This window comes from Cyanistes caeruleus, chromosome 8 (genome assembly GCF_971803275.1).
Source record: "Cyanistes caeruleus chromosome 8, bCyaCae1.hap1.1, whole genome shotgun sequence".
Taxonomy (NCBI): Eukaryota; Metazoa; Chordata; class Aves; order Passeriformes; family Paridae; genus Cyanistes; species Cyanistes caeruleus.
The window spans coordinates 696431-722895 of NC_141708.1; the positions used below are offsets into that span (position 1 = coordinate 696431).

The following is a 26465-nucleotide window of genomic DNA, read 5'->3' on the forward strand; positions in this document are numbered from 1 at the left end:
CCCCAGGTCACTCATGCACCAGGACACTGCTGTGGCACAGGGATGTCCCCAGGTCACTCATGCAGCAGGACACTGGTGTGGCACAGGGATGTCCCCAGGTCACTCATGCAGCAGGACACTGGTGTGGCACAGGGATGTCCCCAGGTCACTCATGCACCAGGACACTGCTGTGGCACAGGGATGTCCCCAGGTCACTCATGCACCAGGACACTGCTGTGGCACTGGGATGTCACTCATGTACCAGGACACTGCTGTGGCACTGGGATGTCACTCATGTACCAGGACACTGGTGTGGCACAGGGATGTCACTCATGTACCAGGACACTGCTGTGGCACTGGGATGTCACCCATGCACCAGGACACTGCTGTGGCACAGGGATGTCCCCAGGTCACTCATGCACCAGGACACTGCTGTGGCACAGGGATGTCACTCATGCACCAGGACACTGGTGTCCCATGGGAAAGGCCAGAACCCCACTTCTGGCAGGTTTTTAAGGATCTCATACTAAACATGAACTACTTCAGCAGGGCTGTGCCCTACAGGTTAGAATATTGCACCTTCTGTGTGCCTCAAGACACAAATATTATTTGAATAATACAAACAGAAAAGTTGAGTACCTTTTCTACCAGTTCCTGATTTCTTCTGTACAATGCCTGCTTCTCCTCAATCCACTTCATGTCCTTGGGAAGGAAATGAACAACACTGTTCAGCATTTCACTGATTCCCACATACAGGGGGACAGAATAATGACAGCTGTGAAACTGTAAGGCCATTACTTCCTAAAATAACTTCCTCATCTAAACTTGTCCATATAATTTTACAGCTCTGTAGTACACAAATGGCATTAAAACATTCCAGTGATTAAAAAACTCTTTCAGGTAAAATCTGCTTTGCATTAAAAGAGACATTTCCAACTATGTGTTTACTATCAAATTTCTGTTTTGCTAAATACAAATTACATACTTCTGCAGATCAGGCAAACTAAACTTTATTTGGAAGCTAATCTCTTAGTTTGAGGAATATATAAAACCCACAGACCCCAGAACATCGTTTATCAGCAACAACAACAATAAGAGCTTAAGCTGGGAAGGCAATGATTGAATTATTTAATATTGTTCTCAAAACCACTTTCTGTTTGCTTTTTGTTGCTGTTTGTTTTTTGTGATGTTTTGTTGATGGCTTTTTTTGCTTTGTTGTGTTTGGTTGTTGGGTTTTCCTGTCTGCAGAGGTGGCACACAAGCTGTAAGCAGCCTGGGAACCTTCCTGATCCCCCAGCAGAGAGGTGGGGAAGGGGCTGGAGAAGCATTACCTGTCCCTGCTCAGCCAGAGCCTTCTCCAGGTCTTCTATCTGAGCCTGGGAGCGGTGAATTTCTGCTTGGAGCTGCTCACGTGTCTGTGGGATATGAGAGAGAAGTGAAAAAAACCCAAAAATCAATACAGAACAATTGAAAAATAAATTTAAAAAGAAATCAAACTTTCTACAAAGGACCAAGCCTAATGCAGTTACAGAAAATATTTAAAACACCAAATGCTTTTAACAAATGATTTTGAAAGTTCTTTGGCAGAAGAAATTTGCAGCTGAGCACAGAGTATCAAATAATCAACTGTAATCAAATCAAATCTGTGAGACAGGATTAATGATTTTGAGATTTAACTCAAGATTAACAAAATGGCAAAGCAGAGCTGGCTCCTCCCAGCTGGTCCTGGCAGGCTGCAGTTCCCTTTCTCCAGGAAAAGAAATGGAAACTATTGTGGCACAATTCTGGGCATGCCTGGTTCCCTTCAATTTGGGGCACATTGAACCCTCAGAACAGATCCCACATTACAAACTGGCAAATTTCTTGGTGCCTTTGGTGCCTTTCCCATGACTTAGAACCTCATCCATGATTTAGTCATTTAGTGCCATATCTCTTCCATACCCATGTCTCATTTTTATACTATATTTGTATCTTATTTAAATAGACCTGACATTCCTCTGCATGTTTTCTGGAGAACAAATGTGATTATTGTTAGTTGTTTTATTTGTTCCATACTTTCATAGAACATTTTCTTTCCTTGAACCATTTCTCTGCCATTTATCCCGTTATTTACACTGGAAGGGATCTTGTTTCCGTGACCTGCACTGGGGCCTCCTTTGGCTCACTATGAGAAAACTAAAATCCAGTTCCTCTCCCAGCTGGGCATGCCTTGGCTCACTGGGGCTTTGTTTCCAGGTGCAATCCCTGATGTTTCAGAGTAGATGTTCATTCTGGGAACAGCTCTGGGAATGTCAGTTTTCCTGCATTACACCTTGGCCCACTCTAAATGCTCCTGATAACATCTTGACAGATGTAGGAACAAATGAAGGCTCTGCAGGCACATTTCTCCTGTTAAACAGTAAATTTGTCCCCTTCCCCTGCACTCACCCTTGCAGCCATGACCCACCCTGCCAGCCCTTCAGAAAATCCTGGAATGGTTTGGGTTGGAGGGACCCCAAATCCCCTCCAGTGTCCCCCAGCCATGGAAGGGACACCTTCCCCTGTCCCAGCTGCTCCAGCCCCAATGTCCAGCCTGGCCTTGGGCACTGCCAGGGATCCAGGGGCTGCTCTGGGCACCTGTGCCAGGGCCTGCCCACCCTGCCAGGAACAATTCCTCTGGAACTCCCTGGAGCACACAACAAGCTCCTGACAAAAGCAGCACCTCGGGCTGGCTGCCCAGAGCCACGGGAGCTCTGTGAGGCAGACAGGCAGAACAGCACAGGACACTTTGCAATTTAATTAACAGAAAAATCTCAGCTATAAGCCTTCTAAACATTTTATGAGGAATCATGTAATCTCTCAGAGCCCAGAAGGAATTAAAGACCATGCATTATATATTTAAGGCTATCTGTCCTAATTCTTTCTAGAAAAAGAGCTTAACTTTCAAGGATTTCCCATGAAAAATTCTCCCTGGATTTCCCTTAAACTGGTCAGAGGTGAAAAGCCCGAGCTGCAGCCGTGGTGGAATCTCAGCAGCCCCTCCCAGGGAGGCTGGCAGGAGTCACCGAGCCCAGAGCTGCAGGTGAGAACAACCTGAGCAGGGACCCTGGGATCCCCCAGCCACCCTCCCGCTTCCAAGCCCTCATTCCATGAAATATGAGCCATGCAGACCTTAACCTCTCGCTCTGCATCCAGGGTGCCCCCGACCTGCTCCTGCAGCAGGGCGTAGGCGCGCTGCAGCGCCTGGTACTCCATGGTCAGCTGCCGAAACCGCAGCTCCGTCTCCTCCTTGGCCATGCCCTGCCAGCACAAAAACACAGGGGATCAGCTTTGTTTCCTCTGAAAAGTGATAAAATTACCGCTTTGGAAGTGCAATATGGAAGCATGGTACCAAAACTCTTGGTGAAGTGCCCTCAAGCTGCTCCCCTCCATCCCCTACACGTCTCTTACCTCCAGGAAAGGCAATACAGAAATAAAAAGATAATCCCTGCCTTGGAAAGATAAAAGCTTGCCTTCCATACAGCACACTAATGACTGCACCACCCTTTCTTACTGGAACAGGGAAAATCACCACGTTAAAGTTAAAAATGCAGCTTTCTTTAACAACAAAAGGTTTTCAATTTGGAAAGGAAACCAAGCCTGACAGCCTCACTCAATTATTAAAACACGAATCCAGAGTTAATAGTTGTAGAAGTGGTGACAGCAACATGAAAGGAGCCCTTCATCTTCTTCACCCTCCTTACAACATCCAGTATGGAATGCTTTCATGTCAGGCTGAGCGGAATATTTCACTCAAATGGAATTACACTGCTGGGTGCATGCATCACCTTCCCACTGGCTGAACAGGGGGAGGATGTCAGCACAGCAATGGGAGCACACAGCTCACAGCCACACAAACACACTCAGATTTCCTGCAGCACAGCAATGGGAGCACACAGGCTCACAGCCACACAAACACACTCAGATTTCCTGCAGCACAGCACAGCACCAGGTACCTTCCCTGACAGAGTGAGGGATTGGGCAGGTTCCCTTTAGCAATTCCACACCTGCAGTGTGAAAAGGCTGCACATCATCAGTGGCAATTTGTGTTTATTACAAGATTCTTGTTAAGCCCAGAGCTGTGTAATGGTCCAGTGATCTGACACACACTGGGGAATGCATTTCTGGGGAAGCCCTGGCAAATACTTGGAATAATCCCTTTAATTTGTATTACATTTGTGTGCTCTGTTCCCAGAGCCTCTGGGAGTGAGCAGGAGTCAGCATTTCCCTGGAGCCCAGAGCTCCTGGGGAACATTCCCTTCTCCTTGCACAAACACAGACCTTACTGCTCTGTGCTGAGCCTGGCTGGCCCAAATGACACATGCCAAAATCTGCAGCCAGGCGCAGAGCGAACACATCTAACAAGGGCTGTCCGATTTCTCAGTTTTACCCACCTGCAAACCTGCCATAAATTCAATATTCCTAGGATATGAGATTTCCAGCTTGGCTGGAAGTTGTGAAATTACTGAAGACCTAAGATTTAGAGATACTGACCAACATGCACAGCACCAAATTCAACAGAAATGTTTCATTTTGTGGTCTGGAGTGACAGAACGATAGAACAGATATGAGAGATGATATGAGAAATGATGCAACAGAGCAGGAATTTCATTCAAAGCCAGTATCAAGGGTAGAAGCAAACCAAGAGGGATTTTTGAGGATTACCTCTTCCAGGTCATCCTCAGGCGTGCAGGGGGTCTGGTCAGTCCGGTCCGTTTGGTAGGAGATGGAGGAACCATCAGACTCCAGGGAAGCCTCCTCATCATAGCCATAGAACGTCTCCACCACTGGCTTCTGACAGAGAGCAGGGTCAGGGAGCCCAGGGAGCAGCCCTGGCACCTGGACAGACTGCTCTGGGGGCTGGACACACTGCCCTGGGGGCTGCACACACTGCCCTGGCACATGGACAGACTGCCCTGGGGGCTGGACACACTGCCCTGGGGGCAGGACACACTGCCCTGGCACCTGGACACACTGCCCTGGGGGCAGGACACACTGCCCTGGCACCTGGACAGACTGCCCTGGGGGCTGGACACACTGCCCTGGGGGCTGCACACACTGCCCTGGCACATGGACACACTGCCCTGGCACCTGGACACACTGCCCTGGCACATGGACACACTGCCCTGGCACATGGACACACTGCCCTGGCACCTGGACACACTGCCCTGGCACATGCACACACTGCCCTGGGGGCTGGACACACTGCCCTGGGGGCTGCACACACTGCCTTGGCACATGGACACACTGCCCTGACACATGGACACACTGCCCTGGGGGCAGGACACACTGCCCTGGCACATGGACACACTGCCCTGGCACATGCACACACTGCCCTGGGGGCTGGACACACTGCCCTGGCACATGGACACACTGCCCTGGGGGCAGGACACACTACCCTGGGGGCTGGACAGACTGCCCTGGCACATGGACACACTGCCCTGGGGGCTGGACACACTGCCCTGGCACCTGGACACACTGCCCTGGGGGCAGGACACACTGCCCTGGCACATGGACACACTGCCCTGGCACCTGGACACACTGCCCTGGGGGCTGGACACACTGCCCTGGCACAGGGACACACTGCCCTGGGGGCTGGACACACTGCCCTGGCACCTGGACACACTGCCCTGGCACATGGACACACTGCCCTGGGGGCTGGATACACTGCCCTGGCACATGGACACACTGCCCTGGGGGCTGGACACGGCTCCTGCAGCAGCCCCAGCTCCAGGTGCTGGCAATTCTCGCTCTGCTGCTCTTCCAGAACCAGCCCAGTCCTTCACACATGTATTTATCAAATCTTTCACCCCATACAGAGCTCAAATGGTACCTGAAACCATCTGAATCCCTGAACTGGCACATTTGTGAGTTCTCCCAGGCCCTGCCTTTTAAAATGCATTTTCCTACCAGTTTCTCTATGGCTAAGCACTCTTTTATTTTGAATGTTCACCTCAGCACGAGGGGAGAGCTGTGCACTGAAATGTCTTTTAATCCACTGCCACCAGCATGTTGTCCCTCCTGTCAGCACCACAGCTTTCACATGAAAAGTTAGATCTTCAAAAAGTATTCTACTTGAAGTTAATCACCACAGCAGCGTGTCTATGGTTTGAAGAAATCCAGTTTTCCTCTCAAAGCTGTGTTTTGTTTAAAGGAATGGTGGTAAAGAAAGATTTACTGTAAATGCTTGAAAGTCAAAGACAACACTTCACAGATCTACAGATATTTTTAACTGATAATTTACAAAAACATTATCCATATTTTGGCCTTTGGTTTTAATTTGCAGTGAGTAACTTTTGAAGGAGAATCCCAGAATGTGGAAGGGACACAATGTGGGAGGCTCCAGCCCCAGTGTCCAGCCTGGCCTTGGGCACTGCCAGGGATCCAGGGGCAGCCCCAGCTGCTCTGGGCACCTGTGCCAGGGCCTGCCCACCCTGCCAGGAACAATTCCTGCCCAAAATCCCACCCATCCCTGCCCTCTGGCACTGGGAGCCGTTCCCTGTGTCCTGTCCCTCCATCCCTTGTCCAAAGCCCCACGCAGTGAGTCCCTGGAAGGCCTGGATGTGATTTTCAGGATGACAGGAGCTATCTCCCATCGACCTCAATTAGTTATTCATAGATTCATTAGCTCCAGCCTCAATCTAATTCTGCATCCCTGGATCACAGCACTCTGGCAGCCCCTGACATTAAACCTTGCTGTGACATTTTAGTGTTAATATTTACAGTAACACCCTGCCAAGCCCTCATTAACCAACACTCCCTTTTCCCTGAGCTCTAACCATTGCCTCCCTAACCAGCAATTTTCACATGTTACTAAACTCCATCATGAATTATTCACAACATACATGTGTTTGCAGGCAGCACCATTAGAAGATCATTTGGAGATGTGTTAATTCATAAAATGTGTCTCCTCTCAAGACAACCACATCCCACCAAAGTCCCACAGGGTAAATGCAGAGCATGAAAAGGCTCAGAATGCTCCATGCAAACAGGACCCCTGCCCCCCTCCTTCAATATCCCAAAACAGTCTGGGAATGTCCTTGAACCACAGCACCCAAGTTTAAGTTTAGGACCCATGTGCAGACCCTTAAGGGGATCATTGCCTGAGCACCCCAGCACATCACCACAGAAGGTTTTGTTTTTTACCTTAGGAATTCTTGTCATTTTTTTCCTTTGCTTCCTGAACCTTAGCAGCTTATCCCGTTCCTGCAAGAGTCAGGGACACGTGTTGGCTGTTTGCAGAGAGCAGTTATTCCAATCAACCATGGCAGTACAAGGAAGCAGCAGACAGGAATTCCCTGCTGGCCACTGTCCCACGCTGTCACCAGCCCAGGGTGGGTCACTCCATCTGTCAGGCTTGCCACAGACAGCTAGAAATTGCTCTTTATGTCCATGGAAATCAAACTAAAAGCAAGGTGATGATCAGCTTTGTGCTGAGAGTTTGTGTGTGCCCTTGGAGCTGCTCCAGGGGTGACCATGGCACTGCAGCCCTGGCTCTGGTGGCTCTGGAAGCTGCACACACCCAACAGCCCCACTGCTCACGTTCCAGGGCCTCTGAACTCAGCACCTGCAGGCTCAGCTCCTTCTCTCAGGACCTGCAGGTTCCCCGTGCCTCTGGAGTAAGGTTTGAGTATTTACTGCTGCCAGTGGTTTTTCCAGTTGGAGGAGATAATAGAATAATTAAATTCCAGGTTGGAGGGATGTTAAATATCACCTCCTTTCACCCCAGCCATGGCAGGGACACCTTCCCCTGTCCCAGCTGCTCCAGCCCCAATGTCCAGCCTGGCCTTGGGCACTGCCAGGGATCCAGGGGCAGCCCCAGCTGCTCTGGGCACCTGTGCCAGGGCCTGCCCACCCTCCCAGGGAAGAATTTCTCCCTCTTTATGGAGTTATGTTGATTTTTTACAGTTCTCAGAAGAACATCTCTGTTCTGGACTTGTGAAGCCCAGGACTGCAGAGAGGGAAGCTCTGAGGGGACCCCCTGAGCTGTTTCATTTTAGCTGCTGGGCACAGGGCTGTGGTGGCACTGGGGACAATGACACGTGCTGCTGCCTGTGGCCCTTCCCAAGGCCAGCAGCAGGACAATCGAACTCTGCCTGCTGATGGGAACAGCACAGCCCATCAATATCCATCCCTGCTGTAACCCCACAGCACAGGCATGGGCCATGGGGCAAGGGCAGGGCTGAGCACGCCCTGCTGGCCATGACACAAAGCCAGGGGTAGCCAGAGTGAAAAAATGCAGTTCCAAGGTGACAGAGCTGCCCTGGAGATGGGGACACTTGTTCTTGGCCATCAGGGAAGGTGATGGGATTAAAGCCTTCCTCCCCACTGTCACTGTGCTTTTCTCAGGTGAGTAACTGCTGGTAAAAAATCTGCTCTGAGGAGACCCCTGGGTCAGCTCACTGCTGAGCACAGATGGAAGGGAGAGTATTATTGTACCCTGCCTGCTTTCCATGAACAGAAATTTAAAGCATGTACAGATGAGGAGGAAGTTAATGTCACTCTTACCATGACACTCTTCACATAGCCAGCAGTCTCCAGGGTCTAATGAAAAAGAATGAAATGTCAGTAACTGGACAGGCTTAAAAAGAAAGGGAAGAAATAAAAGCTATTTTCTAGAGAAGTATCATGATTTTGGTGTTTTCTGTTTCCAAGGGCTGGGAACATGGTTAGAATGAAGCACAACCCAGGAGTGCAGAGCACCCCCTGCACACAGGAATGAATCTTCAGTCCCGCTGGTGTCTGCAGCTGAAGGAGCTCGGGCAGTTTCCCTCCCAGATCTGGCACCAGCACATGTGAGGACATGGTTCTCTCACGCCAGGCCAGTGCAGACTGAAAGGGATTTCCCAAGCACCACACCAGAGATAATTTATATTACTGCTAAGCACAGAAATGCCTGCCAGGCTCCCCTGCTGCCCACTGAGCCCCCTGCTCCCAGAGCCCCCCCAGCTCCAGAGCCTCGGGTACCCTTCCTTGGGGTCACTCTCACGAGCAGCACCTCCCATCCTACCTTGGAGAGCTCATCAATGATGTTTTGCTGCTCAATAACTTGTAGTCTCAGGAAATCCACTTCCCTTTCTTCCTGGCTGTGGTCAAGGTCATTTAGGGAGCTTGGTCTCCTTATTGCTCCAGTTCTTTGCCTCTAGAATCCAAAAACCACAGGGCAGAAGAGGAAAAGATCAGGAGGCTTTGCCAGGGACTTGTCTGGCCCTTCCCTTTACAGCAAGAGGAGCATCTCTCTAATGCTTGCCCTGGCAGCTCTCCTGCTCCCTTTTTGCTGAGCCTCACATCCGGGCTCCAAACGTGCCAGATGGTCCTGCTCCCCCAGCTGGAAAAAGGGGCAGAGTCCCAAGGGCAGCTTTCCCAGGGACTGTGGGGTGGCTCTGGCAGGAGAGCTGAAGGTGAATCACACAACACCAGATCAGTTTGGGTTGGAAGGGACCTTGCCAAAATGGAACAGCTTCCCATGGAACCTGCAAGTGTGGGCCAGTGCCTGCCTCCCTCAGCCTGCCCAGCCCCAGCTCCCTCCCCAGAGCCAGCCCCATCCCTGGCCCCATCCCCATCCCCAGCTCCAGCTCCAGCTCCAGCCCCATCCCCATCCCCATCCCCATCCCCATCCCCATCCCCATCCCCATCCCCATCCCCATCCCCATCCCATCCCCATCCCCATCCCCATCCCCAGCCCCATCCCCACCTCCAGCCCCATCCCCAGCCCCATCCCCACCTCCAGCCCCATCCCCAGCTCCAGCCCCAGCTCCAGCCCCAGCTCCAGCCCCAGCTCCAGCTCCAGCCCCAGCTCCAGCCCCAGCCCCATCCCCAGCTCCATCCCCATCCCCATCCCCAGCTCCATCCCCATCCCCAGCCCCAGGCCCAGCCCCATCCCCAGCTCCAGCCCCAGCTCCAGCTCCAGCCCCAGCTCCAGTTCCCACCTTCTCCCAGCAGCACAGGCACTCACCATTGCAATATTTTCCTGCGTCACAAATTTCAATTTATTCTCCATTCTACGTAAGGCATGTGACAACTCCTCATTCTTCCTGCTGAGGCGCTTGTTTTTGTCCAAAATGGGCTTATACTGACTTTCTGCTTCTCTGAGACGTTTCAACTGAAAGATGAAGAGAAAAAGTACACCTCTGCAGCTTTTCATCAAATCCATTAACTATGCTCTGTAACTATCACACTAGAAGTATTTTCTCCTGATACAAAGCAGAACTGATCAGAAACTCTTGGGACTTTCCATTGGGAAGAGAGCATTCCTACATGAGAAGATATTCTACCTGAGCAGCAAGTGTTCAGGGTGGGTTCAAAGGTTCAAACTTTTTTTTGAAAAGAAATAAACACCATTTGAGCTGATGCCATTGTTGTACGAGCCAAGAGGGGAGGGAGGCGGCACAGCCCCGAGCACCGAGCTGAGGAGAGGCAGCTCCTCGTCTCCACAGAGCACAGGAGCAAACACCTGGGTGTCCCTGGGCCCCGAGCCCTGTGTCCTGGGGTGACTTTATGATACTGGTATCCCCAATCGTCCGGTTTATGTTATATATTAAGTCCTGCACCTTTAAGACTGGCTTTGAGAGCAAGAGAGGGGGAAGAAGAAGCGCGCAGTGTGTTAAGGAAAACATCACTCCCACACACCCCGCTCCTGGACTGTGGTGTCTGCAGCACGGACAGACAGCGGGACAGAGCTTCTCTCTGGCTTTTAGTTAGTTTTAGCTAGCTGAGGCAGAGGAGTTCCCTGGACCTTTGTTTTTTTTCCAATTTTCTTGGATCTGTGCAAGCCTGCTCTGGACTGAACACCCAGCCAAACCCCGGGAGCTCACGCCTGTGGCCCACCGGGGCCTGGGCCTCGGCACTTTTCCAGCGCTGGAGGGACTGATAAGAACCTGAGCGAGCCGAGCTACACCACATGAAAAAAGACTTTTCTTCCTAGACTTACCATCCCATCGAACAGCAAGAGGTTTTATTATTTAATATTACTCAATTTCTGTTAAATAAACAGCTTTTTCCACTTCTCTCCACGGAATTTTTTTTTTCCCTTTTCCCGGACCCGCTGGTGGGGAGGGGCATTTCCCTGTGGAGATCCCCATTTGGAGTTTTCCTTCCTGATTTGCCCTAAACTAGGACACCCTGGCACTGCTGCACTCACCAGCTCGTTCCTCTCCTCCGACAGCAGCGCGTTCCTGTCCTCCAGCTTGCGGATGATCCCGCTCAGCTCCGCGATTTTCAGCTGGAAGCGCCGGGCATCCTTTTCATCCAACTGCTGTTCCTAAAACAAAGATCAACTGCAAATAACTGCTGATAAGTGCACACGCAAGAGCACGCTGGCAAAGCTCATTTTCTTATCCCAGATCCACACATTTAAAAACGTTACTGAGCAGAGTGTAAGCCATGGAACCCGAGTGGCCACGGAAAGCTGCAGGGTGACACCAATGGAAAGTCGGGAGTGGAGATGTAACAAAGAATGCAAATGCAGAGGTGTGTATGTGCATATGTATCTGTATATGCATATGCAAATACAAAGTCACAAATGTGCAAATACAAAGTTTACAAATGGTAAACTTGGAAACAACAGAAAAATATCAAAACGGAAGGCCGTGTCCCAATGATGCCACTGTTGAACTGAGAGCTTCAGACACATCGCCCACTCTGAGCACTTGGTCGTAAGACACTGGTAGTGAAATTATTGAATTACTGAATGGGGAAAATCCATGCAATTGTGCATCGAATAAGCTCTTCTTCCAGAAAACTGTGGCCCTTATGGGGTCCTAAAGGGTCACTTGTAAGGCCACAGGGGTAGCACTTTATCTGAGTGAAAATGCTTAAATCAAATTAGCAATGAGTGGAGATACAGGTAGATGTGTTCTCATTCAGAATCAGAGAGGAGTTACAGCTCCTGACAAACGTGACAGACTTTCCCCCTTCTCTACAACTCGTTCTGGTCTTTGGCAGAAGTTGAGTACAACCAGAGAGAGGCAAATTAGTGCCCACAGTGCTGGTGGCACTTTTGGGAGGTCTAGGGTTCCTCATTCAACAGGTGCAGGAGAGGCTTGGGCCAAAGAATAAAATAGATTGCTTTGCTCAGGTATAAGTTTTACACTTGCACTGAGACAATCAGGGCTGTGGCAAAAGAAATCTTGATGAGGATCAGCGATGAGGATGACCTGCACACGTCAGAGGCACGAGGGCAGTTACCCGAGGGCACTTCTGGGCAAAAGGAGGCCCAAGCAGGGAGGTGCCAGGGTTACACTCAAAAGGTTTTGGGGAGGGGTTTGTCCAATCCAATGTTCTGGTTATTGCAGAGAATAATCAGGAGATAATAGGTTAGGAGGTCTTTGGCCCACTTTGTGTCCTGCTGATGGCCAGAGCAGCAGGAAAAGGATGCCCTGGGGGCTGCAGGGTCTCTGTGCTGCCCTGCCCCTTCCCCCTGGAACTGGCCTCGTACATCTGCTCCCCCAGCCCCAGCTCGCGCCTCCAGAGCTCGCACACAAACAGCACCTGCTGAGAAATGCATTTGCATCGTTTGTTGGCAGAATCGTGTCAAACTGTCAGACTGAGGCGGGTGGCTGAGCATGGTACAGTGAGGAAAAGGAGAAAAGAACAGAGGAATTTCACCCTGCTGACAGAACCAAACCAAACCGACCGGGAAACAAAACGACAGAAAGAAAAAGCTCTCCCATGGCGAGGTTTGATTGGAAATCTCAAGGCTTTGGGCACGGCAAAAACGAGAGCAGGTGCCCCTGTGCAGCCATGGGACAGCTCTGGCTCGGGGGGAGCTCATCAAGATTCCGTCCCTCGGTGCCATTTGGGTGCTCGTTCAGGTGAAACCATGTGGAAGTGCTTACGGGGCTTCCCGAATGATCTGAAGCGTCTCCTGCACCACTTGCATAAGGAAGTTCCCGCTTGGGGCTGCTCAGATGCCGGTCAGACTCTTTGAGCTGGGACAGTTGTTCATCTAAAGCCTCCTTTTGGAGCTGCAGTCTCTGAGCATGCCCGGCTCGCACCCCTAACTCTCTCTCCAGCACGAAGACTGCTCTGTCCTTAAACTTAATCTCCTCCATCTACAAGGAGAACAGAACACAATCACTCAGTGGCTCGGCAGCACCCCGAGCACCCCGCGGTGACACGGCATCGCTGTCCTGCCACCACGGCAGGGACAGGGACACCGGGCACCCTGCCCCAGGGCCACACCGCAGCAACCCCTCCTGCAGCAGGCAGCTTGGCATTGAAATACTGGGGAACAGCCTGGAATCCTATCACCACTTCAGAATAGCTGAAAGAGAATTAAAGCTTGACATTGGCATCGCACTTTGACAGCTTCACTCAAACACTTTAATGATTCTGCAGTGTTTTGCTTGGATGTCACCTCTGGAAAATTTGGATTAACAATTTAAAAAAAATATATTGAAACCTCAGTATCCTTTAAATTTTCAAAATTCCTAGAAGAAATGTGAGTTTTTAATTTTTTTATTTTCCAAAAGTCTCCCTTGTGAGCAATTCCCTTTCCATAAGAGGTTTTATTTGCACATAACAAAGATTATGCAAAATCATGAAGTGCTTAAATGACAAATGCCCAGTGACCTCTAATGCTCTCTGTCCCTGTCTGCCTGTGCCAGGGGCCTGTGCACATCCCATGGGATGGGCCAGGATCCCACCCCTGGGCTGTGGCTGGAGCTCCCTGGGACTCACAGCCCTGGTGCCAGCCCAGCTGGGGCTGTCCCGGCCCAGAACTGATCCTGCAGGGATCAGGGGATCATGGACACGGATCCACAATCCACAGAAACCACATCCATCCCCCAGGGCTCTGCCAGCTGCTTTCCACAAACACAGCACCTCTGCCATCCCTCCTTGGGAATTCACACTTCTAAATTCAATGGTCACTTTTTAACCCTGGCCTGCTTCAAATAAGAACATTTTGCTTTGTAAGAGCTGTGTTAATACTTTTGTCTCTGCTTTGTCTGTAAACCTGGAAAAAAATGGCATTGGGAATCAAGAGTCACTCCAAGGACTTTGTTTGCAGGAAATGTCGATGTGGCCCACCCAGGACAGGTGCTGGCAGGTCACACAGGTATCAGGAAAGCAAAATGGAGCAGATGAAAAGGATTTCAGGTGCCATTGACTAAAGATCCTTCCAAAAATGTCCATGAAGGCAGCGGCTGCTGACTTTGAATGAAACAAAGACATAGGTGCTCTCGAGCACCTGAGGTCTTTCTGCTGAATGCCTAATGAGGAGCAATCTAAATGGATGTACAGATGAAAAGAAAACACATCATCAAATGATTATTTGTTTAAAATAAGCAGAATATTGGGTTGATTCTTATTTTTATAGAAACAAAGACACATTACAACAAAGGCAACACATGAAATTGGGAGGAACAAAGAGATGAGAAAACACAAAACATTTCACAGCATTTCACTGACGGCTTGTTTTCCAGAAAAAGGCAAAAATCCCTAAACATAACCTTCATAAACCACAAGCAAACATCAGCACTGACATCTCCCTTCACCTGACTCAATTCCCGTACACGACACACGCTCAGGCTTGGTGCCTGCAGCCCCCTGTTAGACAGAGACAGCATGGAAACGGCAGAGATGGAAGGGAAAGATGTCCCTCAGCCCCCGAATGAAGGCAGGGAGGGAAGGAAGGGCTGAGGGCCCCGGGACTCACTGGCAGTGGTGCGGGTCCGTGGGCACGCAGCCCCCAGGCAGGGCCAGCCTGGCCTCATGCTGGGCTGTGCTGGGCTGGGTTGTTCTGTGCTGTTCTGTGCTGTTCTGTGCTGTTCTGTGCTGTTCTGTGCTGTTCAGTTCTGTCCAGTTCTGCTCTGCTCTGTGCTGTTCTGGTCCTGGAGCAGGGCTCTGGCTCCTCTCCCTGCTCCCACCCTGCCTGCTGGCTCTGGAGCTCGGGAAGAGGCGGCAGCGCAGGAGCATCCAACCACCTGCCAGCCTCCCACTGCCACTCCTGGATGAATATTTATGTGTCTGCTCATCCTCCAGCAGCCCCACAGGAGCAGAGCTGGTGCCAGTCAGGGAGCTGGCCATGGGGAGATGCGCTTGCTGCTCCTCCCGAGCCCCACACGTGGCCTTGGGCCGCGACGCTCTCCAGGTTATTATTTCCATCCTCATTCAAACCCTGGCTGTAGGGCCTGGCCCCCACGCTCCTGGGGCCCTTGCAGGGTGACAGGTGCTGTCAAAAGTGTCAGTGACTCCCCAATTCCCTGTTACCAGGGCACTGCACAGCCTTTCACCCCAGACTCCCCACAAGGTGCCAGGAGCCAGCAGCTCCCTCCAGAGCAGCTGAGGGTGGGGTCCATGGAGCTGAGAGCACCCAGGAAGCTCTCAGGGCTTGGTAAAATCACAGCACCAGGTCATTTCCTTGGTGCAGTGAGCCAATCTGATTCTTTCAAGCAGGAACTTTAAAAAGGTTTGATTTTCAGAGGCAGTTTAGAAAACATCCTGTTGAACCACTCTATTTCCTATATTAAATATATCCCATATTTATTTTACAGCTTCTACATTAAAGGCCATTAGTGAGGACTTTCCTTGTGATGCAGCAAGTTTATTTAGGATGCCCATTAGCCCCCCATTCAGTGTGATGTATGAAATCAATGCACCAGTGATGTGTGGTTGGAGAAGGTACTTACACTGCAGGATGTTTGAACAGCATCAATAGAGCATTTGGTTATAAATGATTTTTAATATCCTCTTCATAAAAATAACTTATGGAAAAAACAGTAACAGCCTGAAGTCTGAGAGAAGAGGAGGCTAAATAAAGGTAGGGGACACTCCCCTGCTGGTGTGTCAGTGCCTGCCAGGCCCTTTGGGGCTCAGGGGATGCTGCAGCAGCATCCTGCCAGGGCAGGAGGCTCTGCAGGTGCTCTCTGCAGCGTGGTCACGCTGCCAGCCCTTGATCTGGGGCCCAGCTGCATTCTGAATTTGTTTCAGAATTTGGATAACAGCTAAGAGCTAATGACTTAGAAGAGACCTGGATGGGTTTGTAGCAGGACACTGAATGCTGTAAAGCAGCGTGGCAAACACAAAACGATGGTGACACCACAAAAATACTGAGACAAGACCCAAACACTCATCCCAGGAGCACGGGGGTGTCCCCACGTCCCTGGGAAGGGCAGCAGCACTCAGGGACACGCTGCCTGCACTCAGGAGTCACAAGGCAGGGTCTGCAGCAGACAGTGAACCCCCTGAGCCCCAGAAGGTGCTGTTGGCCTGCCAGGCTCTGCTGCAGAGGCTCCCCTGTGAGGGAGCTCCCTCCCACAGGGATTTCCCTCCTTTTCCAAGCACCACCAGCCCCAGCCAGCTCCCACACACGCCAGAGGGAAGCTCCAAAGCCACAGGTGTGAAGCTCTTGCCTTGGAGACTGGAGCTGCTGCAGCTGAGGATGAAACCAGGATTAGGTGAGGACAGGCTGAGCAGGACACAGAGGGTCCCTGAGTGCCAGGTGAGATCCCAGGGACCTGCTCAGCTGGGAGCCCCCAGAGCAGCAGAAACAACCCCTGGCCTGGGAAAACCAGCAGGGTGGATGTGGAGAGGAACTCCCCTGAATGCCCTGCTGCATGTGCAGCACTCAGGGTGCAGAAAATGAACATTTGGGATTGTGTCAGCCTCACTATGGGGTGTTTGTGGGAACTGGCAAAGGCGGGGAAAGGGAGGACCCAGGTGGATCAGGAAGGAACACTTGGTGAGGAAATAGAGGCATAACCCAAGAAACACAACTGCTGTAGCATTCCCCTGACCAGCCAGGAACCTGAGGGCTCTTCCTGATACCTTTAATGTGAACAACATCAGCAGGCTGTGACATGGATAAGGAAGTTTCTTACAAAACATCCTAATACTTCTAAAAACTACTCTGCCCTTTCTGCTAGTAAATGTAAAACAGACCTGGAGCAAGCCCTGAAGTTTCAACACCTGCCCAGTGATTCCAGCACTGATCATTTCCCCTCAACAGCACAAGCAGAGGAGCAGAGAGCAGCACGTACCAGCCTGCGGATTTCCCTCTCGCACTCCCTCTTGATCCTGGTGATCTCCTCCTGGTGCAGGTGATACACGCTCCTAATCTCTGCTGCTTTGATTTTGTCAGCTTGGATGACCATCGTGAGAGCCTCCTCCACCTGTTTCTTAGCCCCCTTCAGCTCAGAAATTTCTTGCTGCATTTTGATTTTCTCCACCTCGAAGCCCTTCTTGGCCTCCTCCTTGGCCTCGGTGAGCAGCACCGTTTTCACCTTGTCCGGGGCCCCGTCCCGCACGGCGTTGAGCAGGGTCTGCAGCCTCTGGATTTCATTATCTTTTATTTTTATTACTCTGAGTAGCTCAGCTTCGTGCTGTCTCAGAAGTGTTTCTCGAACAGCTTGGAGCTCTTTCATTTTGTCTTCATGAAGTTTGACTTTGAGCTCTGTGACCACCACTGTGCTTTTATGCTGTTCGTGCTCCTTGATTTGCTTCACTTCCTGATTTTTCTCCCTTTCCAACTTGCTGACCTGTAATGAAAATCAAAAAAGTATAGAATTTTCAATCAGCCAAACAATGACTGCATATCATGGTGTTATTTAAAAGTGGTACAGATGTCTTTACAGCATCACACCTCAATGTTGGTATGTCTGTGTCTACAAACTGGTGGTAGCAAAGACCTTTCTTTCACTGCAGGCTCATGTTTAATACACATTTAGGCATCAGTCAGTGCCTTCTGAGTAAGTCTGAGTCCTTACTCTATTCTGCAGAAGCTCTCCCAGCACATTCCCCCCAAAGTAAGGGGAAAATCAGATGCCAAGGCCATCACTGGCACGCTCAGGCACGCAGACCAAACCTGCACGTGCACAGGCAAGACACAAAAAGCTCAGTGCAAGCTCCTGTGAAGCCCCAAACAGCTGCATTTAACCTGATGCTTTTTAAGTGATGAATTATTCAGCAGAAATAACTGTCTGTACCTGACCACACGAGGCTCAAGTGATGTTTCAATTTAAAACCATGCCATAAACTCCAGAGAAGCCATGGCCAGAAGTGGCTGTGAAGGATGGGAAGAAGGAAAACAAAGTCCTTAAAGCTGCAAATGTTGCTTCACAGCAAAAGGATTAACAGATGTTCTGTTTCTGTGCACGTGTGTGTCGGAGTCAAGCTGTAAAATGCCTGATAATGATGTAAATTCATGGAGAAATGCAGACTATCATTTTGTCTCCGCATGGTAACACGTTCCTGTTCTGGAACCGAAAACCCCCAAAGTTTATCAGTGGAAACCGATTTGGGGAATTAGGGAAAAGCAAATGAATATTCCATGCTCTTGCTGAGAAGTGATCTGAGGGCAAGAGCTGGAAACTCGAGAGCTGAGGCTCCAGCCCTATCCAGCTGTCCCTCTCCCAAAGGCTCAGGGAGAAGCTGTGTCTGCGGAATCTGGGAATGGGCACAGGAGACAGAGCTGAGGTTTCGTACTGTACGTGTGTAAGCAGCCAGCTTGGAGGAGTCTGAGTGCAAAATCCAAATGAAATTGGGGTAAAAGGGAAGGAGGAGAACCAGCAAAGAGAATGCTGGCACTTCTGACCGCTCTGAACAGCGAGTCGCACTCCAAGGAAGGGAAGCTGCCCACCTTACTCTTCTCCTGCTGGAGCTCGATCTGGATGTCGGTGAGCTTGGCCCTGAGCTCCTCGTTGGCAGCCTGCAGGGCGGCCAGGGCGTCGGGCTTGTCCCCCCTGGCGCGGCTGCTGGAGCCCCTCTTGGCCATGGTGACGATGGCCCCGGCCCCGGCGGCTCCGCTCACATCTTCTGGGGCCTGCGAGGAGGGACAGCGCTGTCACCGCCGGGCAGAGGGACACAGCACAACACCCCCGTGGCTCAGGGGCTGCAGTCCCTGGGCTAAGTGTGCAATCACAGCTTTGTTGGGGTGGAAACACCCTCTGAGACCACCAAGTCCAACCGTTCCCCGCTGCCAGTGCCCCTGTCCCCAGGGGCTGCATCCACGCGGCTTTTAAACCCCTCCAGGTCTGGGGACTTCACAGCTGCTCTGGGCCACTGTGCCAGGGCTGGACAGACCTTTCCACGGAGAGCAGCCCAGTATCCAGCCTGAAACTCCCCTGATGCAGCTGTTTGTCCCATCCCTTTTTCCCTGGGAGCAGGGCCTGATCCCCCTGCTGCACCCTCCTGCCAGGCAGTGTCCTGTTCCTTCATCTGCACTGGAACCCACAGAGGGTGTGGGAGCCACACAGGACAGAGGGTGTGGGATCCACACAGGACAGAGGGTGTGGGATCCACACAGGACAGAGGATATGGAATCCACACAGGACAGAGGATGTGGGATCCACACAGGACAGAGGGTGTGGGATCCACACAGGACAGAGGATGTGGAACCCACACAGCACACAGGGTGTGGATGCTCAGGAGGGACATCCACGCAGCCCCCAGCACTGCCACAGCTCAGAGACAGCAACCACTGGGAAGATTTTATTTCTACTCTATTTTCATGGAATCACGGGATGGTTATACCACAAAATTCCATTAAAAAGCGCTCAGATTTCCCACCTTTTTAATAGCAATCCTGTTGAGGTGGGCAGCAGCGTTGATGCCCCTCAGTGCCTCGCTCTGTCCCCCATGGCTCAGGTCACAGCACAGCGGGCACTGTCCCTCTGCACCACGGGATGGGGCTCAGCAGGTCAGGGCAGCTGCAGGGACAGAGCAACAATAAATGAGAACAGCAACACAGCAACAAAACCAACCTCCACAGCACTGTGATTATAAAAACCTGGTTTGAACTCCAAGAGCAAAAGCCTGAATCCCTCAGGGAGAAAATGCCGAGGGAGGCAGCTGCTCTGGGGGTATAAAAATGGGATATAAGGCTGGGAGAGGGGCTGGAGTTCAGCAGGGCAGAGCTGCAGAGAGCCAGAGAAATCCTGTGGGATGAGCAGTCACTACACACCTACATTGGGGCAGAGGGCAGGAGGGAGGCTGAGACCCAGAGAAACAAGTGGGACAATAAAATGACATCCCTGATATTCATTGTCCAAACTAAGGTGGTACCAACAATCTCAGTTCTGCTGTTTCTCAGGCTGGTGCCTGACTTTGTAGCCTGGAAGTTTCTATAAAAACAAACATGTTTGGTTGGGCAAAGAAACAGAAATAAATTAAAGATATTGCCTGAAAAATCTGTAACATGAGTAGGTGCTCTTTGCATTTAAGATTCTTGCTGCTTTGTGGAACAGACACAACACACCAGTGGACATTTAAAACCCTCTTTATTGATAAAAAATGGGGCAGCCCGTAGCCACAGGCACAGAGCTCTACCTGCTGCAGTGAATGAGGCTTTTGTGCACATTATGATTATTTTCTTAGAGGATTCCCTCCGAAGGCAGAGGCAGTGTGAGCCAGGTTAGCTCACAACCTGAGGAAATGAGACCAACAAGCTTTAACTGCTTCCACGTGAATGGCAGACAAATCCTAATTTGAATGGTAGAGGGATTTGAGAGAATAATTGCTAACAGGATTCCTTTTGACAGACGAGGGCTGGGAGAATTTACATTTGTGTGCTTACAGAAAAGGAGACTCAGGAGCTGGTACCATGGAGCAGGGTTCAGTGCGTGAGAATTCTGTCTGAGGTCGATTTATAGAACCACAGATCCTGATATTTACAGCATTGCAGCTCTTTAATTTTCTTTGAAACATTACAAAGGCTTAATGGTACGAACTGACACATTTCATGCCAAGCATCTTTAGATCTTTGGAATCCAGCTCCTGGCCCTGCACAGGACAGTCAGGAGTGAGCACTGTGCCCCCTGAACCATCTGAGAGATGCCCAGGGGCCCGAGGGCGATGGTGGAGGATCCTGGGGGAGCAGAGGGGACACAAACACGGCCAAGGAGCGATGCTGGGCACGGCAGAGCTCAGCCCTGGCAGCTGCCCCAGCCTGCAGGGACGGACACGCCGGGCTGTCACCCCCAGGGAAGGATGGAAATGGGACTGGAGGGAGAAGGACAGCTGCCAGTGCCAGCCACCGTGTGCAGGGGGACAAGAGCCATTGTGGGAGGCTCTGAAAGCGGGGCCTGTGCCCCAGCAGTGCCTGCCACAGCCACCCCCAGCAGCCAGCTGGAGCTGGGGCCAGGCTCCAGAGAATATTTATCCCAAATACCAGGGGAAACAGCCCATGGACACACTCCCCAGCCAGCAGTGAGTGCTGAGCCAGACACAGGCAGCAGGAGTCTGATCCCGGGCTGAGGGCACAGCGCTGCTCTGCTGTCACCCTGGGGACACGTGGGGACATTGGAGACCAACACCGAGCACGGGGACAGGGCAGCTCCCCCTCCCCACGGCACTGGGCACACCAGACATTCCCTGGAAAAACAGGCACCTGCTCTTGCCTTTATTTTTCCAATGAATTACATAGAAGGGGCAGCTATCAGACAGAGCACCTTAATAGAACAGAAAGGTCATCACATTTTTGATGCTGGGAGAAGAGGCTATGCATCTGATTCCTGGCACGTTTGATATTGAAAACAGCATCAATAATGCATCAGAGCTGCCTTGAGCAGGGCTCAGCACTCCCTGTGCCTCCTGACTGGCAATTCAGACATCAACACTAATTGGGAAATGTATTTTCTAGGTAGTAGTTGCTGAAATGAATGTTTCACCACGCTTAAAAATAAGTGAATTAATCCCTACCCAGGGTACCAATATTTGAAAGCAGAACATTGCTCTTACAAATATGGAACATTTCCAATGTCTGCCACAGCCTGTGAGCACTGGTGTTCTCTGTTTTTGACAAATTGTTCTGATTAATTACTTTAAACAAACCCCTTTGAGCCTCTGGTGCACCTTGAAATAAAATAATAGAAAGACAATGTAATACTGCTCATGGCTGAGTTCCCACTTCCTCATAATATCCATGTTCCATTTAGGATTGCACCAGCCTGTAGGTCCAAATGCAAGAAAATGAGTTTTCCTCTGAAAAGGAACTTCCTGCTAAGCCAATGCAATCGTGTCCCATGCTGGAGCTGTAAACATTTATCCATGTAAACATTTCTCATATATCCATATAAAACATGTATTGCTCATTCATGCAAGGTGAGAAGGAAACCTGTTGGAAACTGCCTGGGAGAAGGAGTGAGCAGGTAGCTGAGATCAAGAACAATGGCCAAGACATGAATTGTCCTGTACACAGGGTTCTGTTGTGCATTTCCTTCACATGCAGAGCCACAGAATCCAACCCTGCAATCCCTGGGGCTGGAAAATCCCTCCAGTGCCAGCCCTGCCCCATCCCCACCGTGTCCCCACCCCGAGCCCCGAGTGCCACCTCCAGCAATTCATGGGACCCCTCCAGGGATGGGCACTGCAACCCTCCCTGGGCACTGCCAAGGCCTGAGCTCCCTTTCCATGGGGAAATTCCTGCTGCTGTCCCCCCTGAGCCTGCCCTGGCCATCCTGAGCTGTTCCCTCTCCTCCTGTCCCTGTTCCTGGCAGCAGATCCCAAATCCCCCCGGCTGTCCCCTCCTGCCAGGGACTTGTGCAGAGCCAGAAATTCCCCCTGAGCCTCCTTTGCTCCAGCCTGAGCCCCTTCCCAGCTCCCTCAGGAATTCTCCAGCCCCTTCCCAGCTCCTCAGGAATTCTCCAGCCCCTTCCCAGCTCCCTCAGCAATTCTCCAGCCCCTTCCCAGCTCCCTCAGGAATTCTCCAGCCCCTTCCCAGCTCCCTCAGCCCCTCCTGGAGCTCCAGTCCCTTCCCTGCCCTGGACATTCTATGAGGATTTTTTTTCCTGTGCTGTTTAAATTGAGACTAATTTGATAAAGTTATTTTTTAAAAAATACAAGCAATGTTTGTGACTCAACCCAGATTCCAAAGAGGCACATCTGACTCGTGCTGAGGAAGTGGCAGGCTCCCCACACTGCAGAGTTAACGCACCCTGGAACCTGCAGCCGGCTGGTGGAGAGCAAGTCTCCATCTCCAGAAGGGAAATTAATAACCAAAATTGCTTCCCGGTGTGAAGTAAGCTCTGAAATCTATCCCTCATGAAATAACATCTGCTTTAGATTCAAAATAATTGCTCCCCTCACCCCCAGCCCCGAGATCTCTGCAGATGGAAGTCTAGCCGAAGTTTTGCCGAGGATTAGATCAATTCCAGCAGCTGTAACAGACACATGTCAAATCCCCACTGACCTGAATTTTATCTCAAAGATTAATCCTTCCACCACTGTTGGCTTTAACTCATTGATGGTGGATCATGTCCTTTGTAAGCTCTACATTTGCAGGCTCCCCTTGTGTGCAGTCACCCGTTTGTGCCACAGCCAGGACCAAAAGCCATCCTCTGGTTCTTCATCCAAAGGTCTACACAGCTTCCTTGGCCTTTCTTTTAAGTGCAAACCATAGATGGGTGTCAATTCTGAAGTTAATTATGGTTTATAGGGAATGCCTGGAGCTGTGCCAGGGGGTTCAGGTTGGATTTAGGGAAAGGTTCATGCCCAGAGGTGCTGGCACTGCCCAGGATCCCCAGGGAACGGGCACCGAGGCTCCCAGAGCTCCAGGAGCCTTTGGACAGCGCCCCAGGGGTGCCCAGGGGTGCCCAGGGGTGCCCAGGGGTGCCCAGGGGTGCCCAGGGGGATTGTTGGGGGGTCTGGGCAGGGCCAGGGGCTGGGCTGATGATCCTTGGGTCCCTCCCAGCTCAGGACAGCCTCTGAATGCAATACTGGCAGACACAGTTGCTGCTAAATCCCAACAGGGACATTTTAAAGCAGGACACCTGTTTAACTGTGCAACTCTTAGGGCTAATTTGCAGAAAGAACAATAATTAATTAAAAACAAGTGAGCAGGTAGGAAAGTAATTTCTCCTTTTTCTCAGACAACCCCAATATTTAAGGTAGAAAAATCCACTGGAGTTTCCTCAATAAACTCCAATAACACACCCATCCACATTATCCATTAAATTAGAACAGCTCAGCATAATTTGGGGAGGACTAGCAGCGAGGAATGTATTTCAGAGCCAATTCCATGAGTTTAATAGCATGTCACTGTGTTACCCTGCTCACAAACAAGCTGTTAGAGCAATGCCATCCCTTCTCCCAAGGAATTCATGCCTGTATAATTAACTAAATCAACTGTAACACAGATGGCATCGCACCATCCAAAAGCACTTGATGGAAACGTTTTAAGCATGTTATTAACATCCCTAAATAACTATTTAATGCTACCTCTCCAGCCCTCTTCGGCACCAACACACAACACAGCTGGATTTGAGGATGGAAAAGGCAGTGTTTAATTGCTACACTCTTATAAAAGATTTTCAGTTCTTGGATTTATTCAATTTATAAATGAGCTTGAAAAATAACAGACTCAACAGTGGCAACAAAACCACTGCGCTTTGGGTTTCAGAATTAAGGTTAATTTCCAGACTGACTCACCATCATTAAATTCAGCCGTGAGGAACTGGGCAGCAGGAAAAGATCCTGATGGGAATAGGAACCTTTCTTTAGGCTGATCCAGACTATCCAAAAATTACATTTCTATTTGACAGTGTGTTTTACTTCTCAGTATGTGTGTGCCCAGCTCTAAACCAAGATAAAATTTGACATTTCACATCAACAGACAAGAATTTGAATGGGAAGTCGATTAATCTCCCAAATGCAAACAGTTGGGAGATGTCCATCAGGCTCTAGTGAAAAGCTGTTTCTGCAGCCTGAAAAAACCGAGGATCAGATTATTTCAAACCTGATTTTTCATTACTAAATATCCTGCTTTAAGTGACCTTTTTGTGACACTTGCTGCGAGTCTCCTCCCTAATGCCAGCCCAGGTCTGCCCTGTTACTGCACAGCAAAGGTGAGCCTGGGCTCAGGAACACAGACCAGCTGTGGATAAACACAAATTGTGGTGTGGAAAGGAAGCAGGAGCGTGCCCAGAGTGGCTGGGGATGTGCTGGGGGTGGCACCCACTGGGGCAGTGCCAGGGATTCCCACCCTTCCCATCCCAGCAGCATCCTCTGGGGCAGGGGCTGGCAGCAGGAGCTCTCCTGGGATCAGCCCAGCCCTGCAGAGCACTCTCAGCTGGGAAGAGGCTCCTGGGGAACATCAGGAGGGCTTTAGGGACACTCTGGGGACAGAGCTGCATCAGAGAGACACCACACTGCTTTCACCAGGCTGAGCTTCCAGCACAGAGATTGTTGGGCAGGTAAAGAGAGAGATCTCATCCAGAGATGGCAAACGAGCCCAGAACATGGAAATGGATAAACTGGGATCCAGGGGCAGCCCCAGCTGCTCTGGGCACCTGTGCCAGGCTCTGCCCACCCTGGCAGGAACAATTCCTGCCCAAAATCCCATCCAGCCCTGCCCTCTGGCTCTGGGAGCCATTCCCCCTTCTCCAGTGCCTTTCAAAGTCCCTCTCCAGCTCTCTTGGAGCCCCTTCAGGCAGCAGCTAAATAAATATTTCCAGCTATAAAGAAAAAATGCACTATAAAAATAATTTTATAACAAAAGCAGCCCCTGAAAGATGACTGAATAAAATCCTGAAAGCAAAATGTCTTCCCAGACAGGTGAGCCAGAAACCCTGACCCAGCTGGTGGAACCAAGCTCGTGTTTTCCAGAGGAGAGACAGAGCAACAGGTGGGCAGGAAAAGGCTGCAGGCACATGGGAAAGAGCTCAGAGAGCAGTGGGAATCACTGGTGTGGCACCAGCCAAACCCTGTGCCCATGGGGGTATCGAGGCACGGAGGTGACCCCGTGCTGCTGCCCTTGGCCAGGGCAGCTCTGCCAGGAGGGCTCTGCACGCACCTCATGCACACAGCTGAGGACTTTGCAGCTGTAATCTGACTGAGTAAAGCTGATTTGATTTGATTTGAAATGCTGCATGAACCTTGGCAGTCAGTTTGGCTGATACCACTGCCCTGCACTGAGCCCATCTGGGGAGGGCTTGAGGTCTCCTTGCACCATGGCAGACCCAGAGCCCAGGGGAAGGAAAGGCCGCTTCACCCTCACTTTAACATCTGAAGCCCAAGGATCCCGGGCTGAAGAAGCTGCCCAGAGCAGCTGGGGCTGCCCCTGGATCCCTGGCAGTGCCCAAGGCCAGGCTGGACATTGGGGCTGGAGCAGCTGGGACAGGGGAAGGTGTCCCTGCCATGGCTGGGGTGGGATGGGGGGGATTTGGGGTCCCTCCAACCCAAACCAGTCTGGGATTCTATGATCCACCTCACTGGGAAAGTCTTATTTTCAACACAGGAGCTCTGTAACATTTCTTTTTTTACCAAGACTAACAAAAAATAGGAAAAAAGGAAAAAAAAATGGGGGAAAAGAGGAACTTGGACAGCTGCCTCTGCTTGTGCTCTCCATTGGGCCACTAAAATTGACCTCCTGGAGTTCACCCCTGAGGCCAAGTGACTCATTCCCAAGTGGCACCTCCTGGCTGATGCCTCCTCTCAGGGAACCCCCTCCCCTGCAGGAATCTCCCCCTCAAGGACTCGTGCAGATGATCAGGAAAAGCACCAGCCCTGCTTTTCCGTGTGAAATGCGCTAC

At 50.9% G+C, this 26465-nt stretch overlaps 1 protein-coding gene across 50 annotated transcripts in view; it reads right to left on the bottom strand.

Moving 5' to 3' along the window:
- JAKMIP3 (Janus kinase and microtubule interacting protein 3) overlaps nucleotides 1–26465 on the bottom strand; it is a 49590-nt gene that overhangs the window by 17009 nt on the left and 6116 nt on the right. For 17 of the 50 annotated variants that reach the window (XR_015290278.1, XR_015290283.1, XR_015290288.1 and 14 more), the window contains exons 2-14: nucleotides 19507–19646; nucleotides 18578–18760; nucleotides 16980–17477; nucleotides 12834–13049; nucleotides 11138–11257; nucleotides 9953–10099; nucleotides 9008–9139; nucleotides 8506–8541; nucleotides 7144–7203; nucleotides 4663–4791; nucleotides 3130–3258; nucleotides 1311–1394; nucleotides 619–681 (exon numbers count right to left, since the gene is read on the bottom strand). Coding sequence is in view for 10 of the 50 variants with exons in the window: in XM_086901369.1 (XP_086757495.1) it covers nucleotides 619–681; nucleotides 1311–1394; nucleotides 3130–3258; nucleotides 4663–4791; nucleotides 7144–7203; nucleotides 8506–8541; nucleotides 9008–9139; nucleotides 9953–10099; nucleotides 11138–11257; nucleotides 12834–13049; nucleotides 16980–17477; nucleotides 18578–18712 (1749 nt within the window). In the remaining 40 variants the exon portion in view is untranslated. The remainder of the gene's footprint in view (nucleotides 1–618; nucleotides 682–1310; nucleotides 1395–3129; nucleotides 3259–4662; nucleotides 4792–7143; nucleotides 7204–8505; nucleotides 8542–9007; nucleotides 9140–9952; nucleotides 10100–11137; nucleotides 11258–12833; nucleotides 13050–16979; nucleotides 17478–18577; nucleotides 18761–19506; nucleotides 19647–26465) is intronic. The other 33 variants (XR_015290290.1, XR_015290286.1, XR_015290285.1 and 30 more) reach the window with 8 other exon arrangements.